The following is a 20,706-nucleotide window of genomic DNA, read 5'->3' as shown; positions in this document are numbered from 1 at the left end:
TTCTCAGCCAGAGAATCCCTATGAGGGAGCCTCCACTTTACAGATGAAGAAACAACCTCACAGAGCCAACGCTTGGCCTGCCGTTACTGGACTTGTGACTGGTAGAACAGGGCTTGAGGCCGGATCCTGCTACAAGCCAGTCCGTACCGGCACCCAATCTGGTGTTCTTCCCACAGCAGCTGGGAAACCTGTAAAGACTTGAATGAACCAAGAAGGTAGGGGCACACAGGAGTAGAAAAGAAGATCCTAGACACTGGCTGAGGGAACATGGGTCTGGCTGAAGGAAGCGCTTAATAAAAATTTACCATTTTCGGGGCGCCTGGGTGGCTTAGTCAGTTAAGCGTCCGACTCTTGATTTTGGCTTGGGTCATGATCTCACAGTTCCTGGGATCAAGCTCTGCATCACGCTCTGCACTGACAGCGAGGGGCCTGCTTGGGATTCTCTCTCTCCCCCTCTCTCTCCCTGCCCTTCCCCAACTCATGCTCGCTTGCTCTCTCTCTCTCTCTCTCTCAAAACAAATAAATAAACTTGAAAAAAAAGTTTATCATGTTCTACCTATTAGATGAGCAAATATCCAAAAGTTTGATAATACCTTCTGCCTACAAGGCCGAGAGGGCACAGGTACATTCCTGACAGAGTGTAAACAGGCGGTTATCTATGAAAATTGTAGATTCATTTATCCTTTGCCTCAGCAATTCTGTTTCTGGGACTTTACTGAACAGAGATAGTTGCATAGACTTAAAAGATCACATACACACGGTTATTTATAGAAAGAGTGAACTCCAGTGTCCAGTAAATACAGGGCTGGCCAAATAAACTAAGGTAGATTCATACAATGGAAACACATGTCACAGGGGAAAAAAAAAAAAAAACTGAAGAAACTGATATGAAGCTCCAAAACAAAAATTCTGATCTCTTCTGAGACAAGGTATCAAACAGTATATTTATAATAGCTTTGTGGGGATGGGGCAGAGATAAGAAATATAAAAGACATTTAAAGAGTCTTTTCATATCTGTTAGATGCATTTAGAAACATCAGAAAAAGACATGTAAAGGGGGTGCCTGGGTGGCTCGGTCAGTTAAATGTCTGACTTCAGCCTAGCTCATGATCTCACGGTTCGTGAGTTCGAGCCCCACGTTGGGCTCTCTGCTGTCAGCACAGAATCTGCTTCAGATCCTCCGTCCCCCTTTCTCACTGCCCCTCCCCTGCTCATTCTCTCAAAAATAAATAAACTTTAAAAAAAAGAAAAAGAAAGATGTAAGGAATTAATAATTATGGTTACAAAGGTGGAAAAGACGTTTCACTGTAGGTAGACTTTTTTTTCTTACCATAAAAATAAATCTATTAAAAAACGAATGTTTCAAAAGGGCCTGAACGAAGAAGGCTCTGCTGTGGTGAGCATGGTTAACATAGAGAGATGGTGACTCACTACGTTGTACACCTGAGACTAATATAACACCGTGCGTCAACAATACTCAAATAGAAAAAAGTTCTTTTAAAGAGATAGCTCTGCCCAGGGTCCCTTCTCTAGTCAAGTTCATTGCTCCCTGTGCTCTTCCTCCACTCACTTGCTTGGCCCCTTTTGTGCACCACCTCCTCCAGGCCTCATTCAGGGTCTGTGTCCTTCAGAGGCCTTCTGGGAGGTCGCAGCGGAGCACCCTGACGCGCTGGGCTTCACTGCGTCTTTTGGAAGTCGTACATCTAACTCCGAACCGTTAGTTTCCGCCCTAGAGGCAATAATATTTTACACGAAGCCTCAGACAAATTAGGTAACTTGTCGAAGATCAGCCAGGGGCAGAGCCGGAGCCTGATTCAGCTCTGAGCCCTCCCTGAATCCATTCTCCTCGCTGCCCCATGTTGCCTCCAGTTATAAGTCCCGGCAACTCCAGTCCCTGAGGAAGAGCCACGGTCCTCTTTTCCTTTATGCCCTTAGAGAGCTCAATGCTCAGTGACAGGCAATCACATGCCATAGGAAGGGAGAGAAAGAGGAAGAGGAGAAGGAAGGAAGGAAGGCAGGGGGAGGAGAAGGAGTGGGGGGAGGACACTCACTCTTGCAGAGACGGGTCTGAGTCATCGGCATTTGCTGTCCCCAGATCGGAGTCGTAGGACATGGGCTCCTCGGAACGATCTGGACTCTTGGAGCCATTCACTTGGAGTGGGCAGCTATCAGAGTTTAGGCTGCAAGACAGCTGGGATGAACTGGCGGTGTCCAGGCTGAGGGAGGAGGCCGTGAGCTTCCGGTTCCGTCGGATCTTATGGCCTGAGTGCTGGACTTCGATGTCCTCCGAGCCTGAGGAATGGGAAATTGAATCCAGAGACTCTTTCCGCTGTAGTTGTGTCCCAGAGGTGGTGAGGGGGTCGAGCTCAGAGAGCGGGCAAAGCCCAGAGAGAGCCAGTGGGGTAAGCGTCCACTCGTTTAAGATGGCGGACTTGTAGGAGAGCTGGAAGGATAAGGACGTCAGTCCCTGCACTTTTGAGAGTGAGAAAGAGCGTGAGCTGGGGAGGGGCAGAGAGAGAGGGAGACGCAGAATCTGAAGCAGGCTCCAGGCTCGGAGCTGTCAGCACAGAGCCCGATGCGGGGCTCCAACCCATGAACCACGAGATTATGACCCTCTCTGCCACTCCTCCACTCGCACTCTATGTCTCTGTCTCTTGCTCTCTCCAAAATAAACATTAAAAAAAATTTTTTTAAAACAACAATAAGCGGGGCGCCTGGGTGGCGCAGTCGGTTAAGCGTCCGACTTCAGCCAGGTCACGATCTCGCGGTCCGTGAGTTCGAGCCCCGCATCAGACTCTGGGCTGATGGCTCAGAGCCTGGAGCCTGTTTCCGATTCTGTGTCTCCTTCTCTCTCTGCTCCTCCCCCGTTCATGCTCTGTCTCTCTCTGTCCCAAAAATAAATAAACGTTGAAAAAAAAATTAAAAAAAAAAAAAACAACAATAAGCATTTATTCCTCAAAAAACATATTTTTTAATGTTTATTTTGAAGAGAGAACAAGAGAGAGAGAGTACAAGCAGGGGAGGGGCAGAGAGGGAGACATAGGATCTGAAGCAGGCTCCAGGCTCTGAGCTGTCAGCACAGAGCCCAATGCGGGGCCGAAGCCATGAATGGTGAGACCATGACCTGAGCCAAAGTCAGCCGCTCAACCAACTGAGCCACCTGGGCGCCCCATTCCTCCAAAGGGACTGGGGGAGTGGTGGCCTTTGCAGGGTGGAGGGAGGCCTGGGCCCCAAGTGATTCTGGGAATAGGGCCCGCTCTGGTGGTGCAGAGCCCATCTCCAGGGGCTAATAAAGGTGGCCTCAATAAAGACGTCAATAAATAAAGGGTGGGGCTTAGGCGGGGGAGGGGCGCGCACTTGCTAACAGTGCACGCGCGCATCACGGGGCTGCCATAATGGTTTGGCTCCCGCTCAGTTCCCAGCGCCAGTACCCCACTCGCCTGGGTCGCTGCGCCCCGGAGCCTCCGCAAGTCATGTCCCGGCTGCGCCTGTTGGCCCCACTGCTTGTCCTTATGTGGCAACCGTTGTGGCTGCTGGTCCAGGCAGCTCAGCCTCCAGAGTGGGCCCTGGACCCTGCCCAGCTGACCTCCGACCCCCTGGAGGCTGCTGAGCCCTGGTCGTCGCGCTCCTCTGATCCCCCACCCGAATCGCCCCAGGCGCTTACACCCCCAGCTGGGCTGGGGGGCTTTAATTACCTGGGGTCCTCTGCTCCAGCCCAGATGTTGGCCCCGCCTAAGGAGTTGACGGAGACTTTGGTTCCATTCCTGGACACGGATTCCGTTGGAGAACTACCCCCAGGGCCAGATGAGGATCTGAATGACCAGCTAACCCAGCATCAAAGGCTCCCAGAGGTGGTTCCAATGCCAGGTTGGGATTATTTAATGTTTCCCAGGGTTACAGGTAAGCCTTTAGATGTGGAACTTACCACAACTCCAGGGCCTGAGAAAGGTGTTGCACCTTCTATAGCCCAGCAAGAGGCCCCACCTCAGCCTCTTGAACATACTGAGGAAGCAGAACTTTCTCTAACCCAGCAAGAGACCTCGGGTAAGCCTCCAGAGGAGGTTGAGCCTTCAAGTGAGCGGGAGACCCCAGGTCAGCATTCCGAGCCTCCTGGGGTGATTGATCCTTCTCTAAGGCAGCAGGAGACCCCAGCTCAGCCTTCAGTGCCTCGTGAGGAAGCTAAGCCTTCTCTAAGCAAACAGGAACCCCCAGCTCAGCTTCCAGACCCTTTTGGAGAAGCTGAACTTTCTCCAACCCAGGAGGAGGTCTCAGCTCAGCTTGCAGAGCTCCTTAATGAGGCAGAATCTTCAACCCAGCAGGAGACTCCAGCTCAGTCTCCAGAGGAGATAGAATCTTCTGCAACCCTGCAAGAGCAACCAGCTCAGCCTCCAGAGCTGCCTTCCAGGGAGGTGGAACCTTCTCCAACCCAGCAGGAGCACCCAGCTCAACCTCTATGGCATCATAAGATGACAGTTTCACCTCCAGGTCACTACCGTGATCAACATTTAAACCTGCCCAATGTCAGTTTGAAACCTCCAGATGTGCAGCTTACCATGACTGCAGAACCCACTACAGAGGTGGGACCTTCTGCAGTTCAGCACGAGACTAGAGCTCAGCCCTCAGTGCCTCTTAATGTGGAACCTTTTGAAACCCAGCATGAAGCCCCAACTCTGCCTCCACAGTCCCCTGAGGTTGAATCTTTGCCAGTTCAACAGGAGACTCCAACGCAATCTCCAGAATCTACCACACAGGAGAAACTTCCAACACAGCAGGAGACCCCAGTTCAGTATCCAGAATATCCTGGCGAAGTTGAACCTTCTCCAACCCAGCAGGAGGTCCCACATCAGCATCCAGCGCCCCCTGAAAATGTTGTATCTTCTCCAGTCCAGCACGAAGTCCCAACTCCACCCGAAGATTTTCCTGAGGAAATTGAACTTTCTCCAAGCCAGCAGGAGAGCTCAGCTCTGCCTCAAGTGCCTGTTGCAAGTAGAGAACCTTCTCCAATCCAGCAAGAGGTCCCAGCTCAGCAACCAAAGCCCAATGAGGGGGTCGAGTCTTTTCCAGTTCAGTATGAGCATCCAGCTCAGCCTCCAGGGTCCTCTACAGATGTTGTAGCTCAGTCTCCAGTACAGCATGAGGTGACATTCTCACCTCCAGGTCCAGGTGAAGCTCAGCATCCAGTGTTGCCTAATATCACAGTTAAACCTGTGGATCTGAGGATTTTCATAAGTCCCCAGGCAACTAAGGAGGTTGAACATCTTCCAGTGCAGCAGGATGTCCCTGCTCAATCTCCTATTCCCCCTGAGCAAGTTGAATTTTCTCCAGCTCAGTCCAAGCGTCTTTCCCAGTCTCCAGAGTCCCCTGAAGATGAGTCTTCTCCAGGCCAACAAGAGGTCCTAGCTCAGACTCCAGACCCCCGTAAGGCTGTGGAACCTGCTTCAGGCCAACAGGAGGCCCCAGCTCAGTCTGTAGTCCCCCAGCTGGCCCCAGCTGTATCTCCTGAGCCCCCTAAGGAGGTAGAACCTTCTCCCACACCACAGGAGGCCCCAGCTCAGCTTTCAGAGCCTCCTGAGAAGGTAGAACCATCTCCAGTTCAGCAGGAAGTCCCAGCTCAGCCTTCAGAGCCCCCTAATGAGGCAGAATCTTCTCCAACCCCGCAGGAGGCCCTGGTTCAGTCTCCTGTCCCCCAGCAGGCCCCAGCTGTATCTCCTGAGCCCCCTAAGGAGGTAGAACCTTCTCCCACACTGCAGGAGGCCCCAGCTCAGCCTTCAGAGCCCCCTAATGAGGCAGAGTCTCCAACCCAGCAGGTGGCCCCAGCTCAGTTTCCAGTCCTCCAGGAGTCCCCAGCTATATCCCCTGAGCCCCCTAAGGAGGTGGAACCTTCTCCCACACCTCAGGAGGCCCCAGTTCAGCCTTCAGAGCCCGGTAATGAGGCAGAATCTTTTCCAACTCAGCAGAAAGCCCCAGTTGTATCCCCTGAGCCCCCTAAGGAGGTAGAACCTTCCACACAGCAGGAGGCCCCACCTCAGCCTTCAGAGCCTCCTGAGAAGGTGGAACCATCTCCAGTCCAGCAGGAAACCCTATCTCTACCTCTCGAGCCACTTAAGGAGATAGAACCTTCTCTAACACAACAGGAGGTACAAGCTCAGCCTTCAGAGGCCCCTGAGAAGGTAGAACCATCTCCAATTCTTCAGCAGTCTCCAACTCAACCTCCGGAGCCCTCTAAGGAGGCAGAAACTCCTCCAGCCCAGCAGGAGGCCCCCGTTCAGCCTCCAGAGCCACCCGAGGAGGTTGTAGCACAACCTCCAGTCCGTAATGAGGTGACAGTTCCACCTCTAGGACAAGAGCAAGCTCAGCATCCAAACTTGCCCAATGTTACTATTCAGCCTGCTGACCTGGAGCTTACTGCAACTCCAGAACCTACTGTGGAGGCTGAGCATTCTACAATCATGCAGCAGACTATAGCTCCTCCAGAGGACACTGCGGTGACACCTCCACATCCAGAGCAGGTCCAGGCTCAGCATCCAAATTTGACTGAAGCCAGAGTTCAGCCTTTAGACCCGGAACTGACCATAACTCCAGAACCCACTACAGAGGTTGAAACTTCAACCACGCAAGAGATCCCAGGTCACCCTTCAGGGCCACCTAAGAAGGTTGTAGTTCAGCCTCCACTGTTTCGGGAGGTGACAGTTCCAACTCCAGGTCTGGATCGATCTCGTCATCCATTGTCACCTAATGTAACAGTTCAGCCTTTGGACCTAGAGCTTACCATAACTCCAGAACCCACTATGGAGGTTAAAGCTTCTACAGCCCTGAAGAAAACTACAGCTCCTCCAAAGGACCTTGAGGTAACATTTGCACATCTAGAGCAGGTTCAGGTTCAGCCTTCAACCTTGAATAAGGCCAAAACTCAACAGACCCCAGACCAGCCTCCAGAGCCGCCTAAGGAACTTGTAGCTCAACCTCCAGTATATCAAGAGGCAGCAGTTCCAACACCAGATCAGGATCAAGCTCAGCGTCTGTGGTTGCCGAATGTAACAGTTCAGCCTTTGGACTTGGTGCTTACCGTAACTACAGAACCCACTACGGATGTTAAACATCCCTCAGCCCTGCAGCAGACTACCGCTCCTCCAGAGGACCTTGAGGTGACATTTCCACATTCAGAGCACATTCAGCATCCAACCTTAACTAAAGTCACAGTTAAACCTTTGGACCCAGGGCTTCCCATAACTCCAGAATCCACTACGGAGACTGAACCTTCTCTAACCATGCAAGAGACCCCAACCCAGCCTCCAGAGCCACCTAAGGAGGTTGTTCCGTATCCATCCCAACAGGAAGTGACAGTTCCTACTCCAAGTAAGGATCAAGGTCAGCAACCAACATTGCCCAGTGTCACAGCTCATCATGTGGACTTGGGGCTTACCATAACTCCAGAACCTACTACAGAGGCTGAACATTCTACACCCATGAAGGAGACTACAGCTCCTCCTCCAAAGGACCGTGAGGTGACACTAGCACATCCAGAGCAGGTTCAGAGTCAGCATCCAAACCTGACTGAAGTCACAGTTCCACCTATGGACCTGGAACTTACTGTAACTGCAGGATCCAGTGTGGAGACTGAACCTTCTCCAACCATGCGAGACACCCCAACTCAGCCTCCAGAGCCACCTAAGGAGGTTGTAGTTCAATATCCATTCGAGCAGGAAGTGACAGTTCCAACTCCAAGTAAGGATCAAGGTCAGCATCCAGCATCACCCATCATCCCATTTCGTCATGTGGAGCTTACTATAACTCCAGAACCTATTACAGAGGCTGAACATTTGACAACCCTGAAGAAGACTACAGCTCCTCCCCCAAAGGACCTTGAGGTGACACTTGCACATCCAGAACAGGTTCAGAGTCAACATCGAAACCTGACTGAAGTCACGGTTCCACCTATGGACCTAGAAATTCCTGTAAGTCAGCAACCAGAGTCATTTGAGACAGGTTTTCCTCCAACAACTCAACATTCTGTGGTGCATTTTGTAAACTATACCTCAGAAAAGGCATACACAACTTTAACTTGGCAACCAGAACAGAATGCCGCCACAGACCTCAAAATATGTGAGCGCTGTACCTGCAAAGATGAGACACTGTCGTGTGTTGGTCTCAGCCTACAGCAGAGGCTCCGCAGAGTGCCCGAGCCGGAGCCCGACACCTACAACGGCACCTTCACCATCTTGTAAGAATCGCCTTTACTTGTTCGTTCTCTGCCTCCTGCTTGACATGGCCGTCTCTTCCTCAATGTCGTCCTGGGCCTTCCTCATCTCCCCAACCACGTTGACTGACTTTCTGTTTTTACCTTTTCTTTGTCAACTATCCCTTATCTTCATTTTCCTTTTTACTACTGTTCGCCCTTCTCCAATCTTTTACTTGTAATTGTCCTTATTCTTTTTCCTTATCCAATTTTTAGCCCCATTATTTCATTCCTTAACCTCTACTCTCCCATTTTTGCTCCATCCTCTATAATAGGATACAACAGAGTAGTGAAGAGTAGAGATTCTGGAACTAGATTGCCTGCGTTTGGGCCGAGGTCTGTCATCTATTAGCTTTGTGACTCAGTTTCCTTTTCTGTGAAATGGAAATTATGATAGCTACCATCTCATGGGATTATTGTGAGATCTAGATGAGGTAATACATATGAAGCACTTGGATCAGTGCCTGGCAAAATATGAGTGTTAGCTGTTATTATTTTGATTCCCCAGACCTCATCTTTGACCCCCGGCCTTCCACATACAGTACTCGGTTTGGGCCCAACCCAAGAGTAAGTACGATGGGCGCCACACTAGGATGAAATCGTCTTCAGAACATGAAATGACAGGTGGGAAGAAAGGAAATGGTCATAAAAAGGGAGGTGGCATGTAATTAAGTACTAAAAGAGGTACCATGGGTGTTGGAATTCAGCAGACTCTGTACTCAGTGGAGTATGGAGGTCAGGGAGAGCTGCATGGATAAGCTAACACTTTAGCTGAGACTTAAAGAGTGGCTCTGATGTGTTAAATAGAGAAAAAAATGGGTATAAGTCTAGGCAAAGGCATGGCTGCAGGAATGATCAGGAATTAAGAATTAGGTTAGGGGTGCCTGGGTGGCTCAGTCGGTTGAGCGTCCGACTTCAGCCCAGGTCACGATCTCACAGTTCGTGAGTTCGAGCCCCACGTCAGGCTCTGGGCTGACGGCTCAGAGCCTGGAGCCTGCTTCCGATTCTGTGTCTCCCTCTCTCTCTGCCCCTCCCCCATTCATGCTCTGTCTCTCTCTGTCTCAAAAATAAATAAACATTAAAAAAAAAAAAAGAATTAGGTTAAGCAGTTAAAGATCCAATTACGAGAAACCTTGACTATCAGCTAGAGAGGTTTGAACGTTACATTCTGAGTTACAGAGGGCCATTGAAAGTTTTCAAGCATGAGATACAGACCATTGAAACGAGGATTATTTTCAGTTCCCCATATAGGGCGATCTGGAGAGGAGAGCTTGATCCAGCGAGACCAGATAGAATGTTCTAACAAAACCTAGGGGTAAAGTAACAAGGGGCCGAATCAGAGTTGCTGAAAAGAGTAGAAAGAAAAGCCTTGAGAGCACTGCAAAGGAGGAAGTGACAAGATAGACTAACTGATGACAGTCGCGGGTGGGGTGTGCACGGGAAAGAGAAAACTCAGATATTACTCTGAAACTTCTGTCCCAGAAAAGGAGAATGATGGAAGTTGAGGCATCTTTTACCAGGGAACATAGGAGCAACCAGAAGGCTTCAGGTTGACTGGAAATGTCCACCAGGCACAGGGGCAGATGGGTATCTGTTTTGAATTTATTCCTGACTCCCCTGAAAAAAATGTGTATATAAACTGACCAGGTAAGCTGTTGTTGAGGGAAGAGGACAAAACTACAGGTAAAGGTTCAAAGTCATACGCAGGGTTAGCGGTTGAAACTGAACCTCAGGCATTTAATAGCTTCTTTTAAACATGTGTAATTCATGGATACATGAGTTATCATGGATACTTTTTTTTGTTTTTAATGTCACAGGTATAGAGGATAAAACGTGAAAATCCCACCCCACCCTCCCTACCACTCATAAGATAACTCCTGTCACCTTTTTGGTGTGTGTCCTTCCTTCCCATCTCTTTCCTTTGCATTTTTTCCTAATTTCCTAATGAGGGGATACTTTTTAATTCCTTGCCCAGTGATTTGTTGCTTTTCCCTATGCAATATGTCTAAGAAATCTTTCCGTGTTAGTTATTCTAATTTCTAACTTCCCTTATCCTTCTAACACCTAGAGAGGTTTCAGTAGAGGGCTTCTTTACATTTGTTTGCTGATAATGGTAAATTTTTTACCATTTTTTTCGTTGAATTATTATTTTCTCATTGATTTGTGGAAGGAACCATTTTAGACACATAAGTGATTTGGGGGAAAAAAATACTTACCTCCAGAGTAATGAACAGGCGTTATCTACCCAAGGAATGGAACAAATAGGACGTTCAGGTTCTAAGGAGCTGCCTTGTTTGTGCCAGTGGCCCCACGCTAGCTCTTTATTAATTGCACCACCTGGGATGCTGATAGCTGCGGAAAGTAGAAAGTTGGCATTTACTGCATTGGAATATTCCCCACAGGGTTGCCAGTGATTCTCTTATTTATTCCGTTCATTCCCTTCCTACCTATTCAAGGATCTGAACTGTGTTTGTTTCTTCACAGAAATTTCCAAGGAAACTCTATTTCTTACATTGATGAAAATGTATGGAAGGGATACCGTTGGGCTGAGAAACTGTGAGTATATTCTCTCCAAATATGAATACAAAAAAAAAAAACAAAAAAAAAAAACAAAAACTAACTGCATTCTAAGGTCCTTCTTGGTCCAGAACTTTGAAGTCAGTAGCTCTGAGGAAAGGTGTTTCCCCTTCCATATCCCAACTCAACCTCTACCGATTGCAATTCTGTGTTAATTTTTTTTTAACGTTTATTTATTTTTGAAACAGAGAGAGACAGAGCATGAACGGGGGAGGGTCAGAGAGAGGGAGACACAGAATCTGAAACAGGCTCCAGGCTCTGAGCTGTCGGCACAGAGCCCGACGCAGGGCTCGAACTCACGGACCGCGAGATCATGACCTGAGCTGAAGTCGGCCGCTTAACCGACTGAGCCACCCAGGCGCCCCTCAAGTTTTCTAATTTATTCAACGACCATTTCTGCTGCTCATAGACTGAGTTTTTTACTAATGATAATACTTTTCATTCATATAATCTTGAGTTGGTTCTTTTTATTAGATGTACTGTTTACCTCTATCTGAGGATATATTAATGATGCTATTCTAAATTTTTTATAGTGTTTATTTTTGAGAGAGAGAGAGAGAGAGTGAGAGACAGAGTGCAAGTTGGGGAGGGGCAGAGAGAGAGGGAGATACAGAATCTGAAGCAGGCTCCAGGCTCTGAGCTTCAGCACAGAGCCCAGTGCAGGGCTTGAACCCATGGACTGCAACCTGAGCCGAACTCGGATGCTTAACCGACTGAGCCACGCAGGTGCCCCATTAATGTTGGTATTCTCAAATCCTTTTGTGTTTTCTCTGTTAACTGTGTCATTGACTATAAGCTGTTATATTTGTTTTTTATTTTCTGTCCTGAATGGAATTGGCTTTCTCACTCCACATGGTCATTCCTGAGTGCAATTTATCTTTGTAGTTGAGATTTGACTTGCTTCTGTTTTCTGGTCCTAAGGAAGAGGTGAAATGAACCACGGGGCTTGTTATTGGTGACAGGTCCCCCTGAGAGTTAAAGAAGAGGTGGGAGGTGACTTCTAATGGCTAGTCAGAGTGTAGACCCTTCCTCCAGGGTTCTGGGACCCTGCCCCCTTCTAACACCAATGGCTCCTGCCTGGAAGAAAACACCCTTTGCTGCCAGATCCCAGGAGGAAGGATGTGGGGTTGATGTGCTGTCCTTGGTCCTACTGCAGTATCCCAGCTAATCACCCTGTAGGTGGCTCCAAGGCATTTCTGGTGGGGAGTGTTTGTAGAGCTACTCCCTTGGCTTTGAGCTAAGGTTGTGGATTTTCTAATTGTATCTTTTCTAATCATTCTTAGGGACTTTGGTGGAGTTTGGAGTTTGGTAGAGACCTGGCATGTTTCAATCTGCCAGCTTGAAATAGCACAACCTCTTAGGAAGGCAATTTTGTACCCCTGTTAAATCCTGGAGAAACTTAGGCAAATGTGTACTAGGATATAAACAGAAAAATGTTCAAAGCAGCACTGTTTATAATAACTAAAAATTAGAAAAATCTAGTATCCACCAACAGTAGAAAGAACAAATAGCGTTACACGGGTATTTACTCTATACATATTAAACTGAGCATTTATGTTATGTGCATTTTATGCACATTTTTAGTTCTCACAGATACTTTTTGGTTGGGGAAAAAAATTAGATGGCTTTACTCGTAGCACTGATATGGTTATAAATAGGGCTTCCACAATAAAATTTGGGAAAAGAGAGGAGGAAGTGGCAGTTCTGTCCATGTTTTTGCCACTCAGGGCTGGATTCTAACAGAGATTTTGTGATCCAGAGAGTAGGCATTAAATGTACATTTTGGTGTGAAGAGTGGATAGGGGTGTGTGTGTGTGTGTGTGTGTGTGTGTGTGTGTGAGAGAGAGAGAGAGAGAGAGAGAGAGAGAGAGACAAAGGAGTATGTGAGAAGAAAATATTTGAATCAAACAGCAGAGGTCGCCATCCCTACATTAAATAAGAATTAGTGTATTTGGTGGCACCATTACCCAGGTTTCTCTCACATCTAGCGGTCCTGTGTAGCAAATAGTTGTAGTTATTTTGCATTTTGACCCAGAAATGACCTTTTCATTTTGCAGAATTCTCAGTGAAAATTATCTGACCGAATTACGTAAAGACACATTTGAAGGCCTGCTATCCCTCCAGTATTTGTAAGTTAATCAGTTCATCATTTATTATGAGTTTTTAGTTATATTATTTATTAAAAAATACAGGGTTCAAATTAGATAATTGCAACAATTTCTTCTAACAGTAGAATTCTGTAACTCTCTCTATTAAATTGTATAACTCTGTAAGTCTGTGGGGACCCAGCCCATCTCTAGCATTAAATACCTCCTATGCGTTTTCAACTTTTTAATTTTATAGACAAGATCTAGGAAAAAGCCCTTCAGTTGTAGAGGAAAAGGGGTAATGAGGTCTGAGCAATTATGGACACCCATATGAACCTTGTTATGTAAGTGTTCATATACCATCTGCCTTTATTTATATTTATTATTTATGGCCCATGGATCAAATCCTGTGTATGGTCTGTCTTGATACAACCTATGAGTTCAGAATGATTTTCATGTTCTTAAAGGGCTGTAAAAGAGAAAAGAAGAGAGAGAAACAGAGAATATGTGACAGAGACCGTATATGGCCTGCAAAGCCTAAAATATTTACTGTGTGGCCTTTACAGAAAAGGTTTGAAAAAGTTGGCTTAGTAAAATGAGAGGAATTGAAGTTAACCTCAAATTGTCACCTACAAGACAAGAAAATATAGAACACTTACATTAATTTGAATGCCATTAACCCAGAATTTTTAAATAATTTAATCTAAATGAAATATTTAAATATGAAATATTTAAGCAGGTGAATTATGTAAGCAGTATTACCAAGTACATATTAAATTATCAAGAGAACAGATTAGGGATTTCAGTGTGGGAAATTTTATTAGTTTATTTTTTTATTATTATTTTTTATGTAATTTATTGTTAAGTTAGCTAACATACAGTGTGCTCTTGGCTTCAGGAGCAGATTCCTGTGATCGGTGTGGAAATGCTTATGCCACCATAAAAATAGATGTTTAAAATGATGGTTAAGGGGTTGGGGCTCCTGGGTGGCTCAGTTGGTTGGGTGTCTGACTTTGACTCAGGTCGTGATCTCACAGTTTGTGGGTTCGAGCCCCGTGTCGGGCTCTGTGCTGACAGCTCAGAGCCCGGAGCCTGTTTCAGATTCTGTCTCCCTCTCTCTCTGCCCCTCCCCCACTCATGCTCTGTCTCTGTCTCTCTCAAAAATAAATAAACATTAAAAAAAAGATGGCTAAAGGGCACGTGGCTGTCTCAGTCATTAGAGTCTGCAACTCTTGATCTCGAGGTTGTAGGTTAGAGCCCCATGTTAGGTATAGAGATTACTTAAAAAAAATGAAATCTTTAAAAATATAATGATGGTTAAGTGGTATAGTTAGAAATGTTTACACTAAACAAACATCAGAAATGCCTCTAACTTTGCTAATTACAGAATAAACATCTCTCCAGCCTCATTGTCAAGGAAGAAATGTTTGCATATATCTCTGTACATTAGACATACAGAGATACTAATGTTCTTTGCTATGGAGGTTCAGTGTTTATTCTTTGCCCATGCCATCCAAAGCTGTGTATTTCATTAATCCTTTTTTTAAAAATTTTTTAATGTTTATTTATTTTTGAGAGAGAGAGAGAGAGAGAGAGAGAGAGAGAGACAGAGTATGAGCAGGGTAGGCACAGAGAGAGAGGGAGACACAGAATCCGAAGCGGGCTTCAGTCTCTGAGCTGTTGGCCCAGAACCCGATGCGGGGCTCGAATTCATGAACAGTGAGATCATGACCTGAACCGAACGAAGTCAGATGCTCAATCGACTAAGCCATCCAGGCGCCCCTCATTAATCCTTATTAATGATGTGCTTTAGAAAATAGATTCTTCTTGCAAATGTAGAAGGCTTAAGGGTAGTGAGTAAAAGGAATCTCATATGACACTAAAAATAGTCCTTCAAATTATCAAACCTTCCAAGTCTTAGGGGACAACCACTTTGTATTGGTCTTCTTGGCTACCTCTGCCATCTGGGCTCCAAACGTTACAAACACAGTTTGGAGAAAAACAAAAGAGACAAACTGCGCAATGGATTGGGCCTTTCATTATTTCTACTATGAGGTACTTTGTAAGCCAATTATTTCATGTTAGGTGAAGTGTTCTCATTCATTCATTCAAAAAAAAATGTGAATCAAAACCTAAAAAAGAATGTGACAGGCCCTATGCCCAGTACCATAGGCACGCAGATGGTTAAGACAGGCTTCCCACCCTTGTAGGAACTCATGATTTCACAGGGAAAATAAACAGAAGCTTAAACCATAACGCATAAGCACTAAATGGATGATGAAGCACTGACAGAGTGCAGAAGCGGGAGCCACAAAGTCATAAAACCACATTTCTTTTCAGTCATTTTGCTCCTTCTACTCACTACCCAGCTGTTAATTTATTTTATAAATATTTGAGTTTGTTCTTTGTCCATGCATCAGTTTTAAACACAGTAGACAACGCAGATGAGCAAGACTAGTCCATACTTTCATGGAGTTTATGCCCAGAGGAAATGGAATGCCAGAATAACTATATTAAGAAGAAATTGGGGCACCTGACCGGCTGAGTCAGTAGAGCATGCGACTCTTGATCTCAGGGTCGTGAGTTCAAGCCCCAGGTTGGGCGTGGAGTCTACTTTAAAAAATTCAAAGAAGGAGAAGAAGGAGGAGGAGGAGAGGGGGAGGGGAAGAAATGGATTTGGGCAATGAGAAGTATAAGTTGTTTTTGGAACATAGAAGAGGGGGGAAGACTTCAAGTTGGATCAGGGAAGTTACTAGAGAAATGCTGTTTGAACAGAACCTTGAATGGCTATGACGTGTCATCGGATAGACATCTTGGGAAGAATATGCTTGCAAAATAGAGTGAGTGAAAGGCAAAATGCAGGAGAAATTTCTTTGGTATCTGTAGAGTAGGAAACTAGAGCCAGATTTAGGATTTTGAAGGCCTTGGATAATATGCCAAGCTACCGTGTTATCACAGCAGTGCTCTAGGACAAACTTTAGACTGCACCAGGGTCACTTGGAGGCCTTGTCAGAACACAGGTTCCACCTCCACAGTTCCTGATTCACTCAGTCCGGAGTAGAGCTGAGAATTTGCATCTTGAGTAAGTTCCCAAGTGACTCTGATATTTGAGAACCACTCCTGGAGAATTAATCTGGTGACTGTGTGCAGTATAGATTAGAATGGGAGAGACCAGAGATGACAATGCCAGCCAGAAGATGGTGGTACCCATGTAGGTGGAAAGTGAGGGACTCGGCTGAAATCAATGGAAATAAGAGGGTCAACTATAATCAAGAATGGGTGTTTCCAAATAAAAATCCAGTACCATGTTGTTTTTTTGTTGGCCCCACTTGCAACTGAAGCAGTTGATAAATTCATAGAGCGTTTAGGCAATGTACAACCAAAAATAAATTTCTATTAATATGATAATATAATTCTGAGTTCGTTCAAAGTTAGGTATTGATTAGAGGAGTAACTTCTTTTCAAGTTAAATGAAAAGGTATCTTTTATCTCTTCTGGTATTGACTTGGTGTCGAGAAATACAACGAAACCAGGAAGGTGTGCTAATGTGAGAATATCCCTTTTAATATTAGAAATTATATGTGGAGATCACAACTTTGAGCTCATAATTTAGAAATTGATGAGGCCACAGAAAGTCATTTAATCAATTCTTCTGCTCTCAGGAAAGATTACTTCCAAGATCTATCAAGATCTATAGTTGTATGTTTTATGTATGAAGATCACAAAGGTGAGACTCTTAAGAAAGGTGAGGGCAGGGTTAGGGGCTCTGGAAGGTTCAAATAACAATTCCTAATACTCAGAGTTTAGCCAAAAGCTACTTATTCAATACTATCATCCTACTAATTAGATATCTTATAGCTAATTGAGGCAATATTTTCCTTTTCCTTTTCCTAGAGATTTATCCTGCAATAAAATACAATATATTGAAAGACGTGCATTTGAATCCCTACCTTTTTTGCAGTTTATGTAAGTTACAAATATAATTTCATTATATTTGGAATTTTTATTAAACTTAATTGTAAACCTCTTTGTTATTCACTTTGAATGAATGAAACTTTATTAGTCGAAAGCTACTAAAATTATGTAGCAAATCTTTTTTGTCTGTGGCAAAGTTTGGTGTGAGAGTTATTATAGAGGTCAGAGTGAATCGTTCTAGAGCAGCAGTTCTCTGCCAGGGTGCTTTTGCATCCAGGTGACACTTAGTAGTGTCTAGAGACATTTGTGATTGTCAGACTGTAGATGTGCTGCTGGCATCTAGTGGGTGGAGGCCAGGGCTGCTGTCACACCCTACAGTTCACAGGGCAGCACCCCCCCCCCCCCATAACAAAGATTATCCAACCATAAATCTCAACAGTGCTAAAGTTGTGAAACATTTTTCTAGAGAAATAAACTTACTTCTCTAGAAAAAAATACTTACTTAACACAAGTATTTATTGAGCATTTACTGATTTGTATCTAATGCACCACATGTATAAACATGAAAGTATAAATCTTTCATGCAAATATTTTTTTAAAAAGGCAAGCATCTTTCATAGTGAGATTTCTTTAGTGTATGGAGAGAGTATTGTGGTTATGTTTCGTTATCTATAAATTAGAATCACTGCCAAAGGATAAATATTCTGAAAATATCTTGTTTTTCTTCTTCATTTGTGTCTTGTTTTTTTGTTGTTGTTGTTGTTTTTTTGTTTTTTTGTTTTTTTTTTTGGTGTGTGTAGAAATCTTCGTTACAATTTACTCATCAAACTGAGCTTTGGAACATTTCAGGCCTGGCATGGAATGCAGTTTTTACACAAGCTGTAAGTGAAATAGAAAATGAATACATGTAAAAAAAAAAAAAAAAAACTACATGTAAAAATATCATACAGTGATTGGTTAGGTGTGTGTTAATAAACCCAGTATGAATTCTGGAAAGTAGGTCTTAAAATCCATTTTTTTTTTCAAATGAGGAAACTAAGGTACAAAGAGGCCAAGAGACTTGTCTTAACTCCTAAATGGCACTCTCTGCCCTCCCTCGTACCCAGCTTTGTGTGGGCAGTGAAGGCCCCAAGCAAGTAACACCCAAGTCAGTATTATCATGGGAATTCGTGACAGTGATGCTTCCCCAAGGTGTGCGTGGTCCTTGAAATCCACTTCTGAATTTAACTTTGATTCTGGCTCACGTGCAAGTTTCCTGTGCAAAAGAGAACTGCGAAGAACTAAGTTTAGCACAGAGTTCTCCAGGCAGCAAAAGGTGTGGGTGCTTCCTCAGCCATCAGGAAAGCAGCAAGAACTCCTGAACACCTGCCACAGGGCACTGCTCTCCATGTGCTTTCTTTCCTGACCACTCTTCAGTTAAGAAGTGTGTGACTCCCTTTCAGCCGGGACATTCTGTGATTTCTCTGTCAAAAAGCAAATCATACTGGGCATGTTCAGTGGCCTGAGGGGGATGTTGAGACTCAAGGTTGAAGACCCTCCACTAAAGCAGACGCTGGAAAAGACTGGCTCACTGTCTTGTGGTTCAGAAATCCGATTTCACAGCTTATCTTCCGTTAGATGAAAGTGTTTACGGTGTGTCTGGAGCTGGAGTAAGTTCCTGCGGGTGCCCAAGAGCAGGGGCCTCCTCTCTCATTAATTTGCTGATGCCTAACTTGGGGAAAGAATACTGAGGGTCAGTTTTTTGTTTTGCCAGCATGCCAGAGAACGGGCTCATTGAGTTTCTCCACCAAGAGGTTTTAGTGGTGTCAATATAATGTCTTAAAAGTCACCACCTCTACTAAGCATCTTATAACACCAAGAGTCTCTTCTAAGAATCTGAATTTCATAGTTATGTAGGCAATACAGGACAAAATAGGGTGGAATCCGTTGATAACAATGAATGAATTCATTGAAAAACAATCCGTGCCACGCGCACTCTATGTCGACAATGTACTAAGTACCGGGGGTACAAAGAATATACAGGGACTGTCCCCAAGAATCTTTCATACTGGAAAAAGGAGAAAAAGATGGCCTTTTTCTTGTAATTTACTAAGATATTTGTAAACTGATGGAAACCCCTGTCTTGCCCGACTGAGATCTCTATCAGTTAACCATTTGTTTTCTTTCCTTTCCTTTGTCCTCCAGCAGCCAGAATGACACATATCCCACCTGGGGTGGGGGCATGTGCTAACTTGTATTTTGCCCTCAACTTGCCCCATGCTCCCTCATCAATCTTACATGACAGAGAAAGGTAATTAAAGAACCAGAGCTAGCTGGTATTGAGAATAAATTAATACTCATGCCATGTGTGTTATGCCCAGAATTCGTGATCCCCAAATACCGCCAGGGAGCCGAGTCCGGTGTAAAAGCAAAAGAGCCTTTATTGGAGCTAGCTCGAGCTCAATCCCCTACCTGCACTGTCGAAGCTGTGAGATACCCGGGAGAGAGAGCCAGTTTCAAAAGGACAAAGGTTTTACTGGTGCCTAGTGGCAGTTGGTGAGGTAATGGCTGCGGCCTCAGCTGATTGGCTGGGGAAGGGTCCTGGGGAAGAGTCCTGTTAGGCAGTTGGGGGGGGGTTACTCAAGGGGAGGAGGTGTGGTCAAGGTGAAGGACACAGAACAAGATGGAGTCGGCCGGTGTAGGCCCGCCCTTTCAATGTGGTTTGAATAGAGCTGTACTACTAAAACGAATTCACAGTTAACTTCCAAAACATTATCACAGTACAGTAAGTGTGTATTGGAGGTTGGGCTCCTTGTTTGGGGCCAAACTTTTCTTTTCTTTTTTCTTTTTAACGTTTATTTATTTATTCTGAGAGAAAGAGAGCGTGCGCAGGGGAGATGCCATCCCGTGAATTCAGTCACGTTATTACCTATGTGACTTATTACTGGGGTGTTTATAAGTTGAAACAGTATTTTCTCCAGCATTAAATAAGTTTGTAAACCTTTTGGGCCCCAGCTGAGGTGGATTTATCTTGAACTGACTGAAGCTTAAACTTCAGGTCTCCTCACTTACATAGGCCCCTTCCAAAGTCTTGGGAGGGACCCTCGCAATTCCTGTACGCATAATTTTGCATGTTTTGATGAGGCAGGATTTCCCAAAGTAGATGAGGTTCAGACCCTACAAGGCCTTGATTCACCCCTGGGTTTCAGGTAATTATATCTCAGTAAGTTTTTTGAATGAAGCCTCTTAAGTTATTGATAAACACTGAGTGAACACGTTAGCGGTGTGGTAAAGTCTATTTTGAATCTGAAATCCACCTCAAAGCCATGCCAAGAGTTTATTAATAAGGTACCACTTTTTGAATGGTAGTAATAATCCTGTTTCTTTCAGATGAAATCAGGAATGAAATATATTATGGAAAACCAACAGTGGTTGATAATCCTAAATGTTAAGTATAGTTTTTTTTTTTTTTTCCTGACTTTAAAGTGCTTCTCCTTCATTCACCTACACAGGTCCAGACTGGTGGCTTATTTTAAAAAATTCACTTCATTGGTTCTAACAGTACGAGCTCCATGATTTTAGAAGCTGAAGGACTCTACGATGTAGAAAGGCTGTACCTTATCGGGATAGAGCACATTCACATGCTGGCTCGTCTGTGGCGCATCCGTATTGTGCCAAGAACATAAGCTCTAAGGGAGAATAAGGAAAATCTAAGCCTTGCCCCTGTTGAATTATTGTTGAGAATATCATTGAGGTAGGTGTGGCCACCCTCTGAAGGCAAACTCGAGCCCCAGTCACAGACACGCCCTAACGCTCCCCCAGTCAACCGGCATCTGCTTCCTTTTAGACAGCTGTGTGCCCACAAAAGTTGACACACTTCAGGATATTGTCATCGCTTTTTGGTATGTACTG

At 45.0% G+C, this 20,706-nt stretch overlaps 2 protein-coding genes across 2 annotated transcripts in view; one reads left to right on the top strand and one right to left on the bottom strand.

Moving 5' to 3' along the window:
- Positions 1 to 3,277, bottom strand: part of LOC147571479 (pleckstrin homology domain-containing family M member 1-like) — a 29,267-nt gene extending 25,990 nt beyond the window's left edge. The window contains exons 1-2 of the mRNA XM_086696360.1: positions 3,161 to 3,277; positions 2,052 to 2,443 (exon numbers count right to left, since the gene is read on the bottom strand). Coding sequence (XP_086552486.1) covers positions 2,052 to 2,443; positions 3,161 to 3,277 — 509 coding nt within the window. The remainder of the gene's footprint in view (positions 1 to 2,051; positions 2,444 to 3,160) is intronic.
- Positions 3,278 to 3,327: 50 nt separating this feature from the next.
- On the top strand, positions 3,328 to 20,696 carry LOC147571478 (uncharacterized). The gene is made up of 5 exons (XM_086696359.1): positions 3,328 to 5,460; positions 6,025 to 8,221; positions 10,721 to 10,792; positions 12,871 to 12,942; positions 20,307 to 20,696. The coding sequence occupies exons 1-5, from the start codon at positions 3,396 to 3,398 to the stop codon at positions 20,368 to 20,370; spliced, it is 4,470 nt and encodes a 1,489-aa protein (XP_086552485.1). The 5' UTR covers positions 3,328 to 3,395; the 3' UTR covers positions 20,371 to 20,696.
- Positions 20,697 to 20,706: the final 10 nt, after the last annotated feature.

Source organism: Puma concolor, unplaced genomic scaffold (genome assembly GCF_028749965.1).
Source record: "Puma concolor isolate L17-30 unplaced genomic scaffold, mPumCon1.1.hap2 unalloc_scaffold_26, whole genome shotgun sequence".
Classification (NCBI taxonomy): Eukaryota; Metazoa; Chordata; class Mammalia; order Carnivora; family Felidae; genus Puma; species Puma concolor.
Note: the sequence above shows the minus strand (reverse complement) of the source record. Positions and strands in the feature narration are given on the sequence as shown.